Source organism: Tetrao urogallus (genome assembly GCF_951394365.1).
Source record: "Tetrao urogallus genome assembly, chromosome: 3".
Classification (NCBI taxonomy): Eukaryota; Metazoa; Chordata; class Aves; order Galliformes; family Phasianidae; genus Tetrao; species Tetrao urogallus.
In genome coordinates, this window is record NC_136815.1 from 17,029,604 (window position 1) to 17,043,503 (window position 13,900).

The 13,900-nt window shown below is 43.3% G+C and overlaps 1 protein-coding gene across 1 annotated transcript; it reads left to right on the forward strand.

Annotated features, from left to right (window-relative positions):
* Window positions 1-11,990: 11,990 nt before the first annotated feature.
* Window positions 11,991-12,950, forward strand: TMEM74 (transmembrane protein 74; the record flags this gene model as incomplete). Its single annotated transcript, XM_079533010.1, has 1 exon — window positions 11,991-12,950. One exon carries the CDS (start codon window positions 11,991-11,993, stop codon window positions 12,948-12,950), a length of 960 nt encoding a protein of 319 aa, XP_079389136.1.
* Between the last annotated feature and the right edge of the window lie 950 nt (window positions 12,951-13,900).

The following is a 13,900-nucleotide window of genomic DNA, read 5'->3' on the forward strand; positions in this document are numbered from 1 at the left end:
TCCAGAGGAACTGACACACATCCCTTTCACAACCAAGCTTGTCTCTTACTCAAAGCAATTCTTCATATGCTGGATCTGAACAGACCAAGTTTAGCAGAAAGGTCTTCCCATAGTAGTATTTCAGAGAAGTAAAAACAACCTTCATTCTGCTCTGTAAAGTCATATTCAACTTCAGCATATGAAGGAAAAATGGAAGAACTAGAAAAAAATAACAGGGAAAACCAGTGAGACTTCAAGAAGAGAAAATAAGATATGAGAAAAAGAAACAACCCAGTTCCACATCAGGCATGCATGTTTTGGAGCCTTACTGACAAAGAAGTCTAATACTGCTTAAATAAGATTGTCACAGTAATCCTATTGAAAATCAATGACAACTACTTGCTTAGTGTGGAAGTAATCTAAATGCAGCTGTCTTCATTGAGAATGCCAGTCTGTGTCAGAGACCAACATGAGCAACCATTCCAGTCAACAGAGTTCAGTGCAAAATTCACCTCATCCTAACACAAATGTTCACCTTTGATCCGATGGATCTCTGTGAACTGTTGATTTGATCTCCCCAGCTATAGTGTTATCCAAGGCAGCTGGTTCAAATGTGGACATTCATGTTGTGTATCTCCATATTCAGTCAGATGAATACCAAATCTGACTCCACTGGACCCACTTGAATAATTGCAATGAAACTGATTACTTTTGATGTTGAGTCTTATGGCTACTCAGGGAAGAAAAGAAACTTAGAAATGCATAATGAGAAATTTGGAGTAGGAAAATGAAGACTTGGCAGAAGCATTCTGAACAGAGTGAACATACATAAGAAGGAAAAAACATCTGTAGTCCAGTAGAGAACCTTGTACTAATCCATAGATTACATTTAACATGCTAAATAGACATAAGGTCATTTTTCAAACTCATAGAAAGTTAGGAATGAAATTAGACCTTTTCCAGAACACTTCTTGTCCTGACTTCTGAAGTATGTTTCTAAATTTATACTTTGCCATATATGTTGTAATCATTAAGTTATTTAACTAATAGTTAATAGCGTTAGAGCAAAGTAAAGAAATAACTTCCTAATAAGCTAAATATGAGAACCACTGTCTTTTCTCCCTGTTCCAGCTTCTGGCCATTTTCAGAAGTGATTCACTCTGAGCCCAGATGTTGCCTCATGTAGCAATGTCAGCATCCTTTACTCACATTGAATCGGTTATCACCTGTTCCCAGCGGGAGACATATGTTCTCTACGCCTTTGGTTTCACACTTGCAGAGCTATCTTTCACTTGTTTCTCCTTCAGCATAAAAAGTGTATCATTTCTGTTTAACTATAAATTGTCTTCCTATTCCATGATCTCAAGATCTATCAAAGCGTTATTAAAAAAGTGTTACAGAACACATACGAGGAAGGGAGAGAATGGGATAGATTTGTATCAGTGGAAAATACCCTCTCAGATTGAAGCTGGTGAGTTTCAAAAGACAAGAAAGATATATGGATATGTAGAGAGATATAGGGATACATAGAGAAATATATGGATATAGAAGATATATATCTGTTCTGAAATAAATTTAATAAAATCTTTCATGGTCATAAGAACCATTTGATCTCTCCTGTTATATAAAAAAATGTGAATGCAAATGCTCCCGATGTAAAATATATGAAGAAAACTAGGCAAAAAGCAGATTAGTAGTTAAAAAGAGAGTGCATAAAAAATGCAGTCTCCAAGACTGCAAAGCAATGCAAGCCTAAGCCTAAGTCAGATAGCCCATATTTTCTCTTTCAACACCTCACTAGACAGTGTAATTATACACTTTTCCTTCTGATGACCAAATAGCAAAAGAGGTGATAACACTGTAAAAAGACAGATAGCTAAATTCCTATATGATGTGCACCGAAACAGAGAGATACTCATTTCCTTGTTCCCTCTTCAAAATTATCCTAATTATTTGATTAGGTGGAAAGAATCCATCATCCATAATGCACAATTTTTTTTTTCTTCATCTGATGGCATTAACAACAAATTAATTAAACTAATGATAGATGTATTAAATATTCCTTTCTCACTTAAATTTATTTTTATACATCCGTGGTCTATGTTCTTTATTAATCTTTTGGAAGTACAGCCATGGGTATTTTCCTCTCTGTGGAATTATGTCTTTGAAACGAAGAAATTGTTGGTCTCTCTGTTCATTTCTTATTTTCCATGTTAATTAAAAATTTGTCCAGATGGCGCTGCACAAATGTCTTTCATGCAGATTTCTGGCTTTCAAATGCAGCTATCCACCTCAAAAATACAGCGTTTCCGTCTGCATGAGAAAATAACTATATCTGGTTCATTTTCTGTATAATGTTGTGTGTAGGAGAAATGATGTCACTTGGAGTAAAAGCAGGGGAGAATAGGAGACATATCTCATCTTCCATGAAAATCTTCACGTAACTATTCATGTGTATGTTTTATACATGTATATATACATATACATAGATGTCTCAGAAGTAAGAGCAATAGAAAATTTCTTATTACCTTAATATAATGTCTACTTAATATCCTCAGCCAGGTAACCACATAATATAACATATAATAGTAGAATCATAAAATTATTTGAGTTGGAATGGACCTTTACAGGTTATTGTAGCCCAACTGCCCTGCAAGGAACAGGGACATCTACAGCTAGATCTGGTAGCTCAGAGCACCATCCAGCCTGACCCTGAATGTCTTCAGAGATGGGGCACCCATTATGTCTCTGGGCAACCTGTTCCAGTGACTCAACACCCTTATTATTAAAAAAATAATAATGTATCTGTATATCCAGTCTAAATCTTCCCTCTTTTAGTTGGAAACCATTTCCTCTTGTCCTATCACAACAGACCCCGCTAATACATCTGTCCTGTTCTTTCTTATATCCCCACCTTAGATTCTGCAAGGCTGCTATCAGGTCTCCCTACAGCCTTCTCTTCTAGCTGAACAGCCCCAGCTCTCACAGCCTGCCCTCCTAAGAGGAAGGTTCCACTCCTCGAATAATTTTTGCTGCCCTACTCTGGATGTGCACCAACAAGTCCAGAGTAGCACTGACATATTTCTCATCTCTTGAGAGAAATAATAATACTAAAAAAATTCCCACACAGAATTTGCCAGAAGACCAGATGCCTTACCAGGTTTGATTTCCCCTTTCATGAATACTCTGAGAAAGTGTACGAGCAAATACATCTTTATTCATGGAAAGACAACATGGTAGTGCACTGAGCTCATGGTACGAACAAATCCCCCTGCCTTGCTTACCAACCTCCTGATGCCCCTCATGCAGGGGATGGCACCTTTGAACAGCGATCCTGCATCATCACACTCTAGGAGGCCTCACACCGATGTATTCCTAACTACAGAGACTGCTCCGTGTCACTGTCTTGCACTGCAGTCCCTGTCAGTATGGAAAGGGCCTTGTAACAGAGATCTTCTGGCCCAGGAACTTTCAGCTTAAAATTGCGTATTTCTTTTTGAGAGTCAGCCTTCCTGCAAAACCTACCTGCCTATTGTTTCTCCCCAGACATTATGAGAGGTCATTATTCAACGTAAACGAAGGCCCCTGAGGATCTTCTGTCTGCTTCTCCCCAGTAGCGAGACAGAGACCTCTTTGAATGGACAGATAAACACGCATATGTAGCTGTTACAAACAAATATTGATTCTCTATAAATAATGTATCACAAGCTCTTCAAGTGTCCCAGTACGCAACTGCCATTTTCAGGGTGTGCCTGCAGTCCTGTCTGCATGTGTCGGATTCTACCATCATTGCATTTCTGTTACATACATAACACAGTAACCAGATGAAGATACACTGATGCATCAAGAACAGAAAAGTGTAAACCATTTTCTTTAGAAGCATCGCTGTCTTAAGACTTCTGCTTGTGAAGGAACCAATACAGCGTGCTATGCCTATTTGAAAATACGGTTTCAAAACACTCTGCAATTAAAAGGAGCAGAAGAGCTGCTGTAATATATTTAATATTTCATATTTCCTCCCATGCCTCCTAATGGAAGTAAAATAAAACCATCAGGCCAGGTTTCATTTTCCTCTGTCAATAACAGCTATCTTCACTAAGCTCAGTCTTAACAAGTGGTGTTACTTCCTCTAATTTTCCAGCCAAGGAGAACAGCAAATAGAAAGTCCTTGGGAACATGAGCAGTGGCTATGTGACAAGAAAAAGAACATTAACAGCCTTAACCATATCTGATGATGTTTACTACTCTGTGGGTGTTTGGTCTGCAATATCTGCTACTGTTATCAAAAGAAGTCTTATCTAAAAAACCTCAATTTGCAATCTCCAAATTCAGAGGACAGACTGGGAGAGTTGCCTGTTCAAAGGGATGAAACACTTTTCCCTCTAGTTTCACTCTCACCACACCTACCTGGAAAGCAGAGGATCAAATCTTTGCATAGACTTCAGAGGTAAAAACACCAAGATAGATGGTTTAGCTCATACCCATGGTCCCATGAAGGACTGATCCTCGCATTTTGATCCTTTCCAGTGCTTTGTTCAACCTGTTTTTCTAAACTTGAACAAGAAAAGTTACCAAGTCTATCAGACTTGGCAAGGACTATGTTGCTGTCTTGTATTTCCCCTTCTGTTCATCCAACCCACATTTTAGGTTGTTGTGTCCCACTATTTGTTCCCATTCCTTGCAGAAAACATTTTATAAGGCTTTTTACCACTAGAGGATGGGAAATGGCAATGAGAAGTCCCAGACTATTTTGATTACAAAAATACAACTGATTTTAACGGGGTCAGGACAAAACACGTGGGTAAGGCTTTGCTCCACACATGAACTCATCATTATCCTTAGCTTAAGGAACTGGGAGAGACACAAAGAGAAAGAGAAGGAAAGCTCTGATTTGTGTTCTCTTGAATCTGGGCTGTTCTGGGAAGTGGAGAGGCCTCATACTCTTTAAGGCACAAATGTTACCATCAGCCTGCATGGACCATAGCACTGCTCCAAATCCCCACAGACATACCTTTCTGGTATAATATACTTTGATGCTATGATTTATGAGTTTAGTAGAGCTCTAAGGCTCTCTTCCTCCATGCCAATGGCTCTCCTTCAAGTTGGGCATGTAGATTTTATTTCCCTCATTAGCCACCCCTTGTCCATCTTAGATGGCTAGAACAAGGGGATGAGTTACAAGGTTTGAGTCTCTATACTTTCATCTTGATTATGGTGCCAACACATTGTCTGGCTTGTAAAAAATTAGACAAACTCCTCCTGTTTCAGCTTCTTCACTTATAAAATAAGAGAATAATGATCTCAGATTTTTAAGAATTTTAAACACATGGACATAAAGTGTTACCAAGAGAAGATGGCTTTATTCTTCTTTCAAATTTGTGTGTGTGTTTTTTAATAGAGGCTCATTCAATAAATCATCAGTATTGCCTCTATAATGTGAACCCATTTGCATTGTTGTTAAAAATACTCTTCAGCAGTTTTGCTGATAATAGCAAATCTCTGCCTACTATCCTGATACTTTCTATAAAACCCCATTCTGTCACCAGCAATACATATTTTACGGAAGGCTGTGTGTCCTTGTCTTGTCAGAAACTGCAGCCTTTGCTTTCTTCTCTCATCCATAGTTTTATGTGTACCATAACAGCCATGAGTAATTTTTGTTTCCAGATCCAGCGTAAAGAAAAATCACTAGTTTATGGGACAAGCTATTATTTCCTCATATTATGTTGCACTCCCTTTTTTTTTTTTTTTTTTACTGCATTATTGTCTGCCCTTTAAATCCCTTCCTTAAAAGCTGCTCAGTGATTTTCTATGCAGCCTCTAATTTTCAGGTTGGCTTCACAGAATCACTGAATTGTACGGGTTGGAAGGGACCTTCAGAAATGTTAGAGCCCAACAGCACTGCTAAAGCAGGTTCCCTGTTGTGGGTTGCACAGGAAAAGCATCCAGCAGGTCTTGAATACCTTCAGATAAGTCTCCACCAGCTCCCTGAGCAGCCCATTCCAGTGCTCTGTAACTCTAACAGTAAAGAAGTTCCTGCTTCCCTAAAAGACAGTCTCTCATCTTATTTTCCTTTACATGCCTCCATCCCATAAAATATTTCACTGTATATCATAGAATCATAGAATATCCTGCACTTGAAGGGACTCTACTTGACTCTACAAATGATAACAAAATGACTCAAAACAATGAGTCTACTTGACATCTGATGGGCTATAAGTCCCAGATCTAATGTGTTGTTACTGGAGGTGAATTACTTTTTCCTTGTAAGAAAGCATGAAGGTATTAAGAAGAACCAGTAAGAAAAGCATTTGAAAACACAACAGGAAGCAGTAGCATACATGAGCATTCAGGGTTGCAGCCTCTGACCAGTGGGGTGGCCAGGGAAGAAACGTCCTTAATGCCCCAGTTGTGGCCACAGTTGGAAATGAATGAAGGTGTGAGTGACAGCACAGTGTTGTTTCTCCATCAGTGGGAAGATATTCTGGGGACATACCTGTAGAAACTCCTTCAGGGGACATCCTTCAGCTCAGCTCTCAGCTGTATGTAGGCATACAGTGATTGCTGGAGGCATCTCTACTGCCTTAGTGTTCAACCACTGAGGCAATCTACAGTGGTGTCAATATGATCAACAATAGTCAGCCTGTCTGCTTCAAAAAACTTCACACAGACCAGAATTTTGCTCGGGTACATTCCACTGTGCAACCTGAGCCCAGGCTGCTGAGAAAGAGCTGTGAGAAATCTTTGAGACGCTGGAGAGAGGTCAGTTGAGGGGTATTGAAACAGGGATTCTGAGTTGCCCAAGGATTCATGAGAGAAAATGGAGGAGTACGAGGGGAGAAGCAGTGAGGCTGCTCAGATCAGTGTCACAGCCTGGGTGAGTCAGGACATAGCTCCAGCCATTGGATGGACAGCATAACTGCAAGATGGCAGTTCAGCAACATGTGGATCTGGCCCATCCCCTGTCAGTGCCCACAAGACCGGCAAAGGCTCTGCGTGTGCCACATGGAGAAGATGAGTTCACCCTGACAGCTTGTTAAATCCTACCTGTCTTTCATGTGTGTTAGCCCAGAAGTAATTGCTTTGCATTTCTAAGTTGCATTCCTCACTCTTGCAGAGTCTCTGTGTAGCTAAAAACGTCCAAAGAAGCTGATTCAGTGGGGCCACCAAAACCAAGCGTTGTTTTCCAAGTGGTCAGCAGTCCCACTCTTACACCCCTGCTCTTCCATATGACTTTACTCTGTCCTAATGCCGGGGATTAACTTTTTTTATTCTTGCTCAGGAGCTGTACTTATCCAAACTGTGATTTCACATACCCAGACATAGAAAGCAGAAGCATTCAGCAAGGATTTAATCTCCACTTGATGATTGTGGTGCATCATTATCACACATATTCAGTTTCTTTGTCTCTCTGTAAATTTATTTACTTATTGTGTCCGTTATTAATGCACAATGGATATGCATTAGTGAAGGAACCAAAGTAGAATTAAATTGGTTTTCTATCTACATTTGCTTTATAAATCAATAAATCTGTGACAGTAATGTGTTTAAAGCACACATAATTGCTGGATATTTCTTTGCATGGACAGATATCCAAATATTTGCTTGCTATCCTCAGAATACTTATATTTTCTAAGCAATATATTACTTTAAAAAAAAAATTTCAATTTACATAGAAGCTTAACTTCGCCTCTTCACTCACTTCTATTACCTTTGTTATTCTTCACAGACCCATACTCAGATCCATATATTTCCTTTATAGGTTTTAAATTTTCCTGCAGCCCCTTGTTACTGGCTCCCTAGCCAATTTATTTTACTCAGCAACATGATCTATTCAAGTGAAAATGGGAAGTTTATACAATAGTCTCTCTAGACTTCTCTGAATATATTACTGTCTGGCCGTTCTGGCCGCAGCATGCCTTATTTCAGGAACTATGCAGCCTCACAACTCTTGTACTGGGACCACTGGAAACACAGTGTTCTGTGAATAGGTGAGACGAGCAACTAAAGATCCTGCAAACGCAAGAGCACTGAAGGATTTCATGTACAGGTCATGAAGCTGAAAGTTAGGGATACAAAGGAAAAAAATGTGATCGGAGGAATGCTTCTTGGAGAAACCTGTCCAGCACTGGAAAATTCCCTGGACTTGTAAGACTAAGCAGATTACTTTTAAATTCATTCTTCATCACCCCATGATGGAATGCACCACTCAGAAAACTGCTTCTATTTTTTCCTGTTTTCTCTGATTTATTCAGGACTGATGTGGCCCCTCGGCAAGGCTACAGATACATTGCTGGAGTGAACCCACTTTTAGATCTTCACAAGCCTTCTTCCAGTCTTATACTGAGCACAGCTTATTCAGAACAGAAAAGTCATATCTATCTAGTATAGATACTCATCTACAGTTGAGTCCACTGAAAGAGAGCTTCCAAGCAGTTCTTGAGCATGGTTTAGATTTAATCTCATATATCCATGCTGAGACACCTTTATCAGTTCTACTGTCACATCCCATACCATCACTGTGTTGCTACCATAGCAAAGTTCAGACTCTGAAAGGACTTTATGATGTAGTAGGCTGCAACAGAGAGAACGAGGCTCATCAACTCTGACAGTCTACTCCAGTCTTTTATTCCTGTCCCACTGTATGTCCATCAATCTGTTTTTCAGCTCTATGTGGCCATTTTTTTCCGTGACAAATGTTCTTACTTCCTGCCCTTGCTTGATTAATCTTTTCACCAGCTGTATTTGTGTTTGCAGAGTATGTGTTGCTATGCATTCATCTTTCCACCTCCACACCTCCGAGCTTTGGCAACTCTCACTTACATTCTTTAAACAAAAATGCTATTAACTCTTTGCATCCAAAATAAGAAATGTCAGTGTTATGGAATATGACTAGACAAGGATTTTGCTATAAAGCCTGTGCACCACAGGTGGGAAATGAGACAGCATCACATGGGAAGACTTAAAAGAATGCCAACATTTGGACTGACAGAATCATGGCTTGCTCTCTGTTCCTCGCTTTGTGGAACTGTAATTATTAGCAACAAATTAATATACATGCCCAACACAAGCTGGTATATAATAGGGAGGAGTGTGGGTGGCCAAGCAGCAAGATGTCTGTGTGTGAGTAAATAACAAGTAGCTATGATCCCAGCAAGTGCTTGAGAATACTGCTATAGCTCCTGGGGCTCTGAAGGATCACTGATATGGCCAGTTGCTGTGCATTGATAACAATTTCCTGCCTCTGTATCCACTGTCAGAAAGAAGCTGCACCCCCGCCCCTCCCCCTCCCCCCCCCCAAGGCCTCTGTGAATAGTACTGAAGCCCAGGAGAGGGCTCACACTCTCCCAGGCTGCAATGCCAGGCTGAACAGTGAGGTTTTTCCTGTCAGTCACTTAATTAAGACTTGTCTATATGAGCTGGCAGGTGCAGCTTGCTGCGTGTTCCTATCCCGCTGCTTCCGGAATGGAAATACACAGTAGTCTTATAGACTGCACTTGTTTCTGCTCTAAAGTATTTGAACAATTTATAGGTACACTTGTTTGTTTCTTTGATTAGGTTTTATTTCCTTCTTTGTACTTATTTCAAAGAGGGTATTGTTACAAAAAGCTCCAAGGACAGCCTGTGCTGTTTTCCCCATTCCATAATTTTCTTCTTACAATTTTTCTTCAAAGAACAAACAATACAGCATTCAGTGCATTGAAAGTGCAGTTTGCTAATGGAAACGTTGCCTGGAGCTGCTTCCAGACCATTCTCCTGAGCAGCCCCAAGCAGTAAGCAGTCTCAGATAGGCATGGGGGACAGATTCAGACAGATTCATCCATGGGAGTCCTCTGGCATCACCATGTCCTGGCAAGCAGTTTTGACATTTTTGAGCATCAGCTGGATCAAAGCGTTGACTTTTTGCCTAATGCAGTGTTTCAGAACTGTCAATGAGTCCTTACACAGAACTGCCCTGTTTCTGATGCTGGGATAGCTCAAGACACTCTGTCTTCTCTTTTTTTTTTTTTTTTTTTTTTTGGCTCTTTCCCAGCTTTCTTTTACCCAGTGCTCCTGCTTTTCTACCTGATAGCCAGGCAGGTGCTGTTCCCTTTTAATCCATCTTCCTTTCAGCTCCACACCCAAGTTCCTCCCTTCACACCCCTCAGAGCCTGGTATTTTCCCGACAGCACAATATCCATCCACGATAAACCTCTTCTTCCTGCTCCACAATTTATTTTCATAACCCAGTTTATTCCTTCAGAGGAAGCACAAGCAAGAAAATTCAGTAAAGGCTCATGGCAATTGCTTATTCCTTTTACGTTGCCTGCTTGGCAGCTGTGGTTTTAGCAGTCATTTATGCCTGCACACAAAGTGAGGAGCTGCGGGTGGCGAGCCTGCCAGCACGGAGCGATCTGCTGAGATTTCCCTGCGAGTCTCACAGCTGCGAGAACGCTTCCTGAAGTCTCAGCTTTGGGAATTGTGAGATCGTTTGACAAGGTGATTTGATTACTCCATACAGCACAACGATAGCTGTTATGGCTCTGGGGGAGAAAGCGCGTGCGATGACCAAGCTAGACACCCCGACAGCCTCGCGCGGCTCGCCCTATTGCCGCGCGTCTCCCGCCGCGTTTCGGGGGCCGCCCGGCTTAGCCTCAACCCGCGCCGCGGGCGGGGCCAGCCCGGCCCCCGGGGCAGGCGGCGCAGTCCCAGCGCTGCCGCAGCGGCCCGGCCCCCGGCCCCCGCCACCCGCCCTCGGACTACAACTCCCAGAGTGCCGCCGCCGCCGCCGCCCGCCGGCACAGCCCGCCCGCCCGCCTCGGCGCTGCCCGGCGCGGCTCGGCGCTGCCGCTCGTCTGAGCGCGGGGCGCTGGCCGTGGCCGCAGGTAGGTGTGCGGGGCGGGCGGCGATGCGGTTGCCGAAGGGTGGGAGCCGGGGCAGGAGGAGGTGTGCTGGGTGTGCGCGCGTGTGTGCCGGCTGCGTGGGTGCGGGTACAAGCTCCGCACCGGCGGGGCACACACTTGTGCGCGTGTCCAGCCGCTCCCCGCGAGCGCGTTACGTGCAGCTACCGCTGAGGTCCCGGGAAGAGCGGTGGGAGCTGCGTCCGTACCGTACCCAGCGCCTCGGTGCCATCGGTGCACATGTGTCGTCTGCGTGTGCAACACGTTCGCGGGGCTGCGCTTCTCCCTAATTTTACGGGGAGTTCGGCCTCGGGTTGTCCGGGGAGCTACGGAACAGGGGGGGATAACGAATTAATTGCAGATGAGAAGTAATATCCGTCTTTGAGTCATCAGTCGTTGAGGCATAATTTCATTCCGAAAGCTCTTAATCAAAGTGGAGATCTGCTATGGGAAAGCACCGCTCTTCCCATGGGATTATCAGATTTCCACCGGAGAATACAGATCCTGGATTACAGAGCTGTGTGGGATTTGTGTGATTCTTTCTAATTAGTCTCCCTTTCTGAGTTTAAAATTCTTAATTCGAAGGGAAGGAAGTTACTTGCTTCTAAAGGAAAATAGCTATCTTTTTTTTTTCCTCTGTCATTTTACATAGTTATTCCTGGGCTCTGCAGATGACTTACTGCCTTAATTGGATATTGGTGTCAAAGGTTGATTAGAGTCCCTAATAGATTTTGGATCTGCAAGAGGATTACGGCTTTAAGTTCGTGGTTAAAACAATCGTGTTTGTCATCTCCCCTTGAGCAGCAGAGAGGACGAGCAGTGTATTACATTTCTGTTATCTGCTCTTTGCTTCATTAATGTATTGTCAGGAGGTTGTTGGGTTTGCCTTTGTTGTTGTTTTTTCCCTCTGCTATTTCATTTGCAGACCGAAAAGAAATGAACGTCAGAGGGGATTTGTTTAATCATTTAGCAGCTGACACAAGCCACGTCCCTAACAAAACAGTGGTGAAAGAGTAGAAGATTTTTGGGATTCTGCAGCTCGAGCACCATGAGACTGCTCTGGGGAGCCAGGGGCAGCGCTTGCTGAAGGATGCGGTAGCCCAGTGGCCGGGGCTCACCGAGTGGAGACCGATGGCTTGCATGGAGCTTCTCTACCTGGCCGAAGAGAGCAGGCAGGGTGCCCTGGGCCCTGCTGCCGGCTGGAGCCTGCCCACCCCTCACTATGAGCAGCAGCAGCAACAGCAGCAGCATGAGACAGGAGAGGTGGACTCCGGAGCGGCAGCAGCCGTGGCAGCCCTGCGCTGTGAACAGCACTGCAAGCCCTCACAGAGGGGCTCCATGGCTGAGCCCACCCCAGCACTCCTTTCCTCCTGCTCGGGCAGCTCACCCCAGGAGCACCCCACACCCTCCAGCAACTCCCAGCCTTGCCACCTGCCTGAGCACTTTCCAGGGGAAGGGGATGGAGGGAAGAAGAAACCCTGCTGTTGTATCCAGGAACTTGAGACATCCTTCTCCTGCGTGGATGAAAATGTAAACCTGGAGCATACAAGAAGTCCCTCCAGTCCAACAGGCTACCAGGATGCTCCTCAGCAGCGCTCCTGCCGCGAGCTGCCTCCCGAGTGGGTGCACGACTCTCCGTCCCTGGTCTCCGAGGAGGATGAAACTGCCTCGGAGGCAGCGGCTGGGAAATCCTTGGACTATGGATTCATCAGTGCCATTTTGTTCCTAGTCAGTGGGATTTTGCTGGTGATCATTTCCTACGTGGTACCTAGAGACGTGACTGTGGATCCCAACACGGTGGCTGCCCGGGAGATGGAGAGACTGGAGAATGAGAGCGCCAGGATTGGGGCTCACCTGGACCGCTGTGTTATTGCCGGGCTGTGTCTCCTAACCCTGGGGGGGGTGGTGCTCTCCAGCCTGCTGATGATGTCCATGTGGAAAGGGGAGCTGTATCGGAGGAGCAGGTTTGCATCCTCCAAGGAGTCTGCAAAGCTCTACGGGTCGTTCAATTTCAGAATGAAGTCTGGTGCAAACGATAATATGCTCGAGCTGTCATTAGTTGAGGAAGATGTGCTTGCCATAGATAATTAGTGTGGTCATGATTTTTAAAGCAGCGTTTCCACAAAAAAAAAGTATGTTTCATTAAAGGAAATAGATGTGGCTAAAGATAGCTGGTGATGCAGTTTGTTTTTCTGACAAGAACGGTCTTTCTGTGAGCTCTCTAATCAAATGTTTGCATTATATGAACACTTATTGTAAAGGGAGAACATGCCAGAGCAAATGCAATTGGTATAAAATAATGAAAACCACAGAATAAAAAGAGATTTTTGACAAGTAGATTCCTTAGATAACTCCTTTATCCTAACATAAAGCGTTCCTTTGGTGTCTTGCCTACATAATTTTCTTATTACTTTCATATATAGAACAGGAACGACCTTGACACGTTGGAAGCTTGTTGCAGCCTACAGAAGGATTATTAACTGTCTGCTTGGTGTCATGTTAAGAAACAAGGCTGATATTTAATTAAAAGAGATTTTTTTTTAATAATTAAATTCTAAGCCAGTCCCTTGTTTTGTATGAGTGAGACCTGTGGGCAAAAAAGACCGCTTATTCATGGCTTACCACAAATCTCCCATATTTTCAAGCAGTGCTGCAATTAGTGGTGGTTATTTAAAATATAAAAATAAGAGGCAAAGGGCAAAGAACCATATGGCTCATGGTGGTATTGCTGAAAGACAAAAGGCTCTTTCAGCTTGAGGTCAGTGGTTCCATTTCAGTTCGGATTAGTAATGATTGATACTCACTAACTTCTGATAGCTATAGTGGCCCATATAAAGGAAGTTCAGTTCCCAGTGGACAGATGTCTTTGTATGAAAACTGCCATCACTTGAATTAACTGACCTCCTGTTAGGAGTCTCAAAAGATCCAAGGAGTAAAAAAGCATGGGGATGCAGAGACTGAACACATCTCCTTCAGTACAGATGCCAGAAGAAATTCAAGTTCTGCCTCAGGGTTTGCTTGTAGTGGGCCTGTCTGCATCA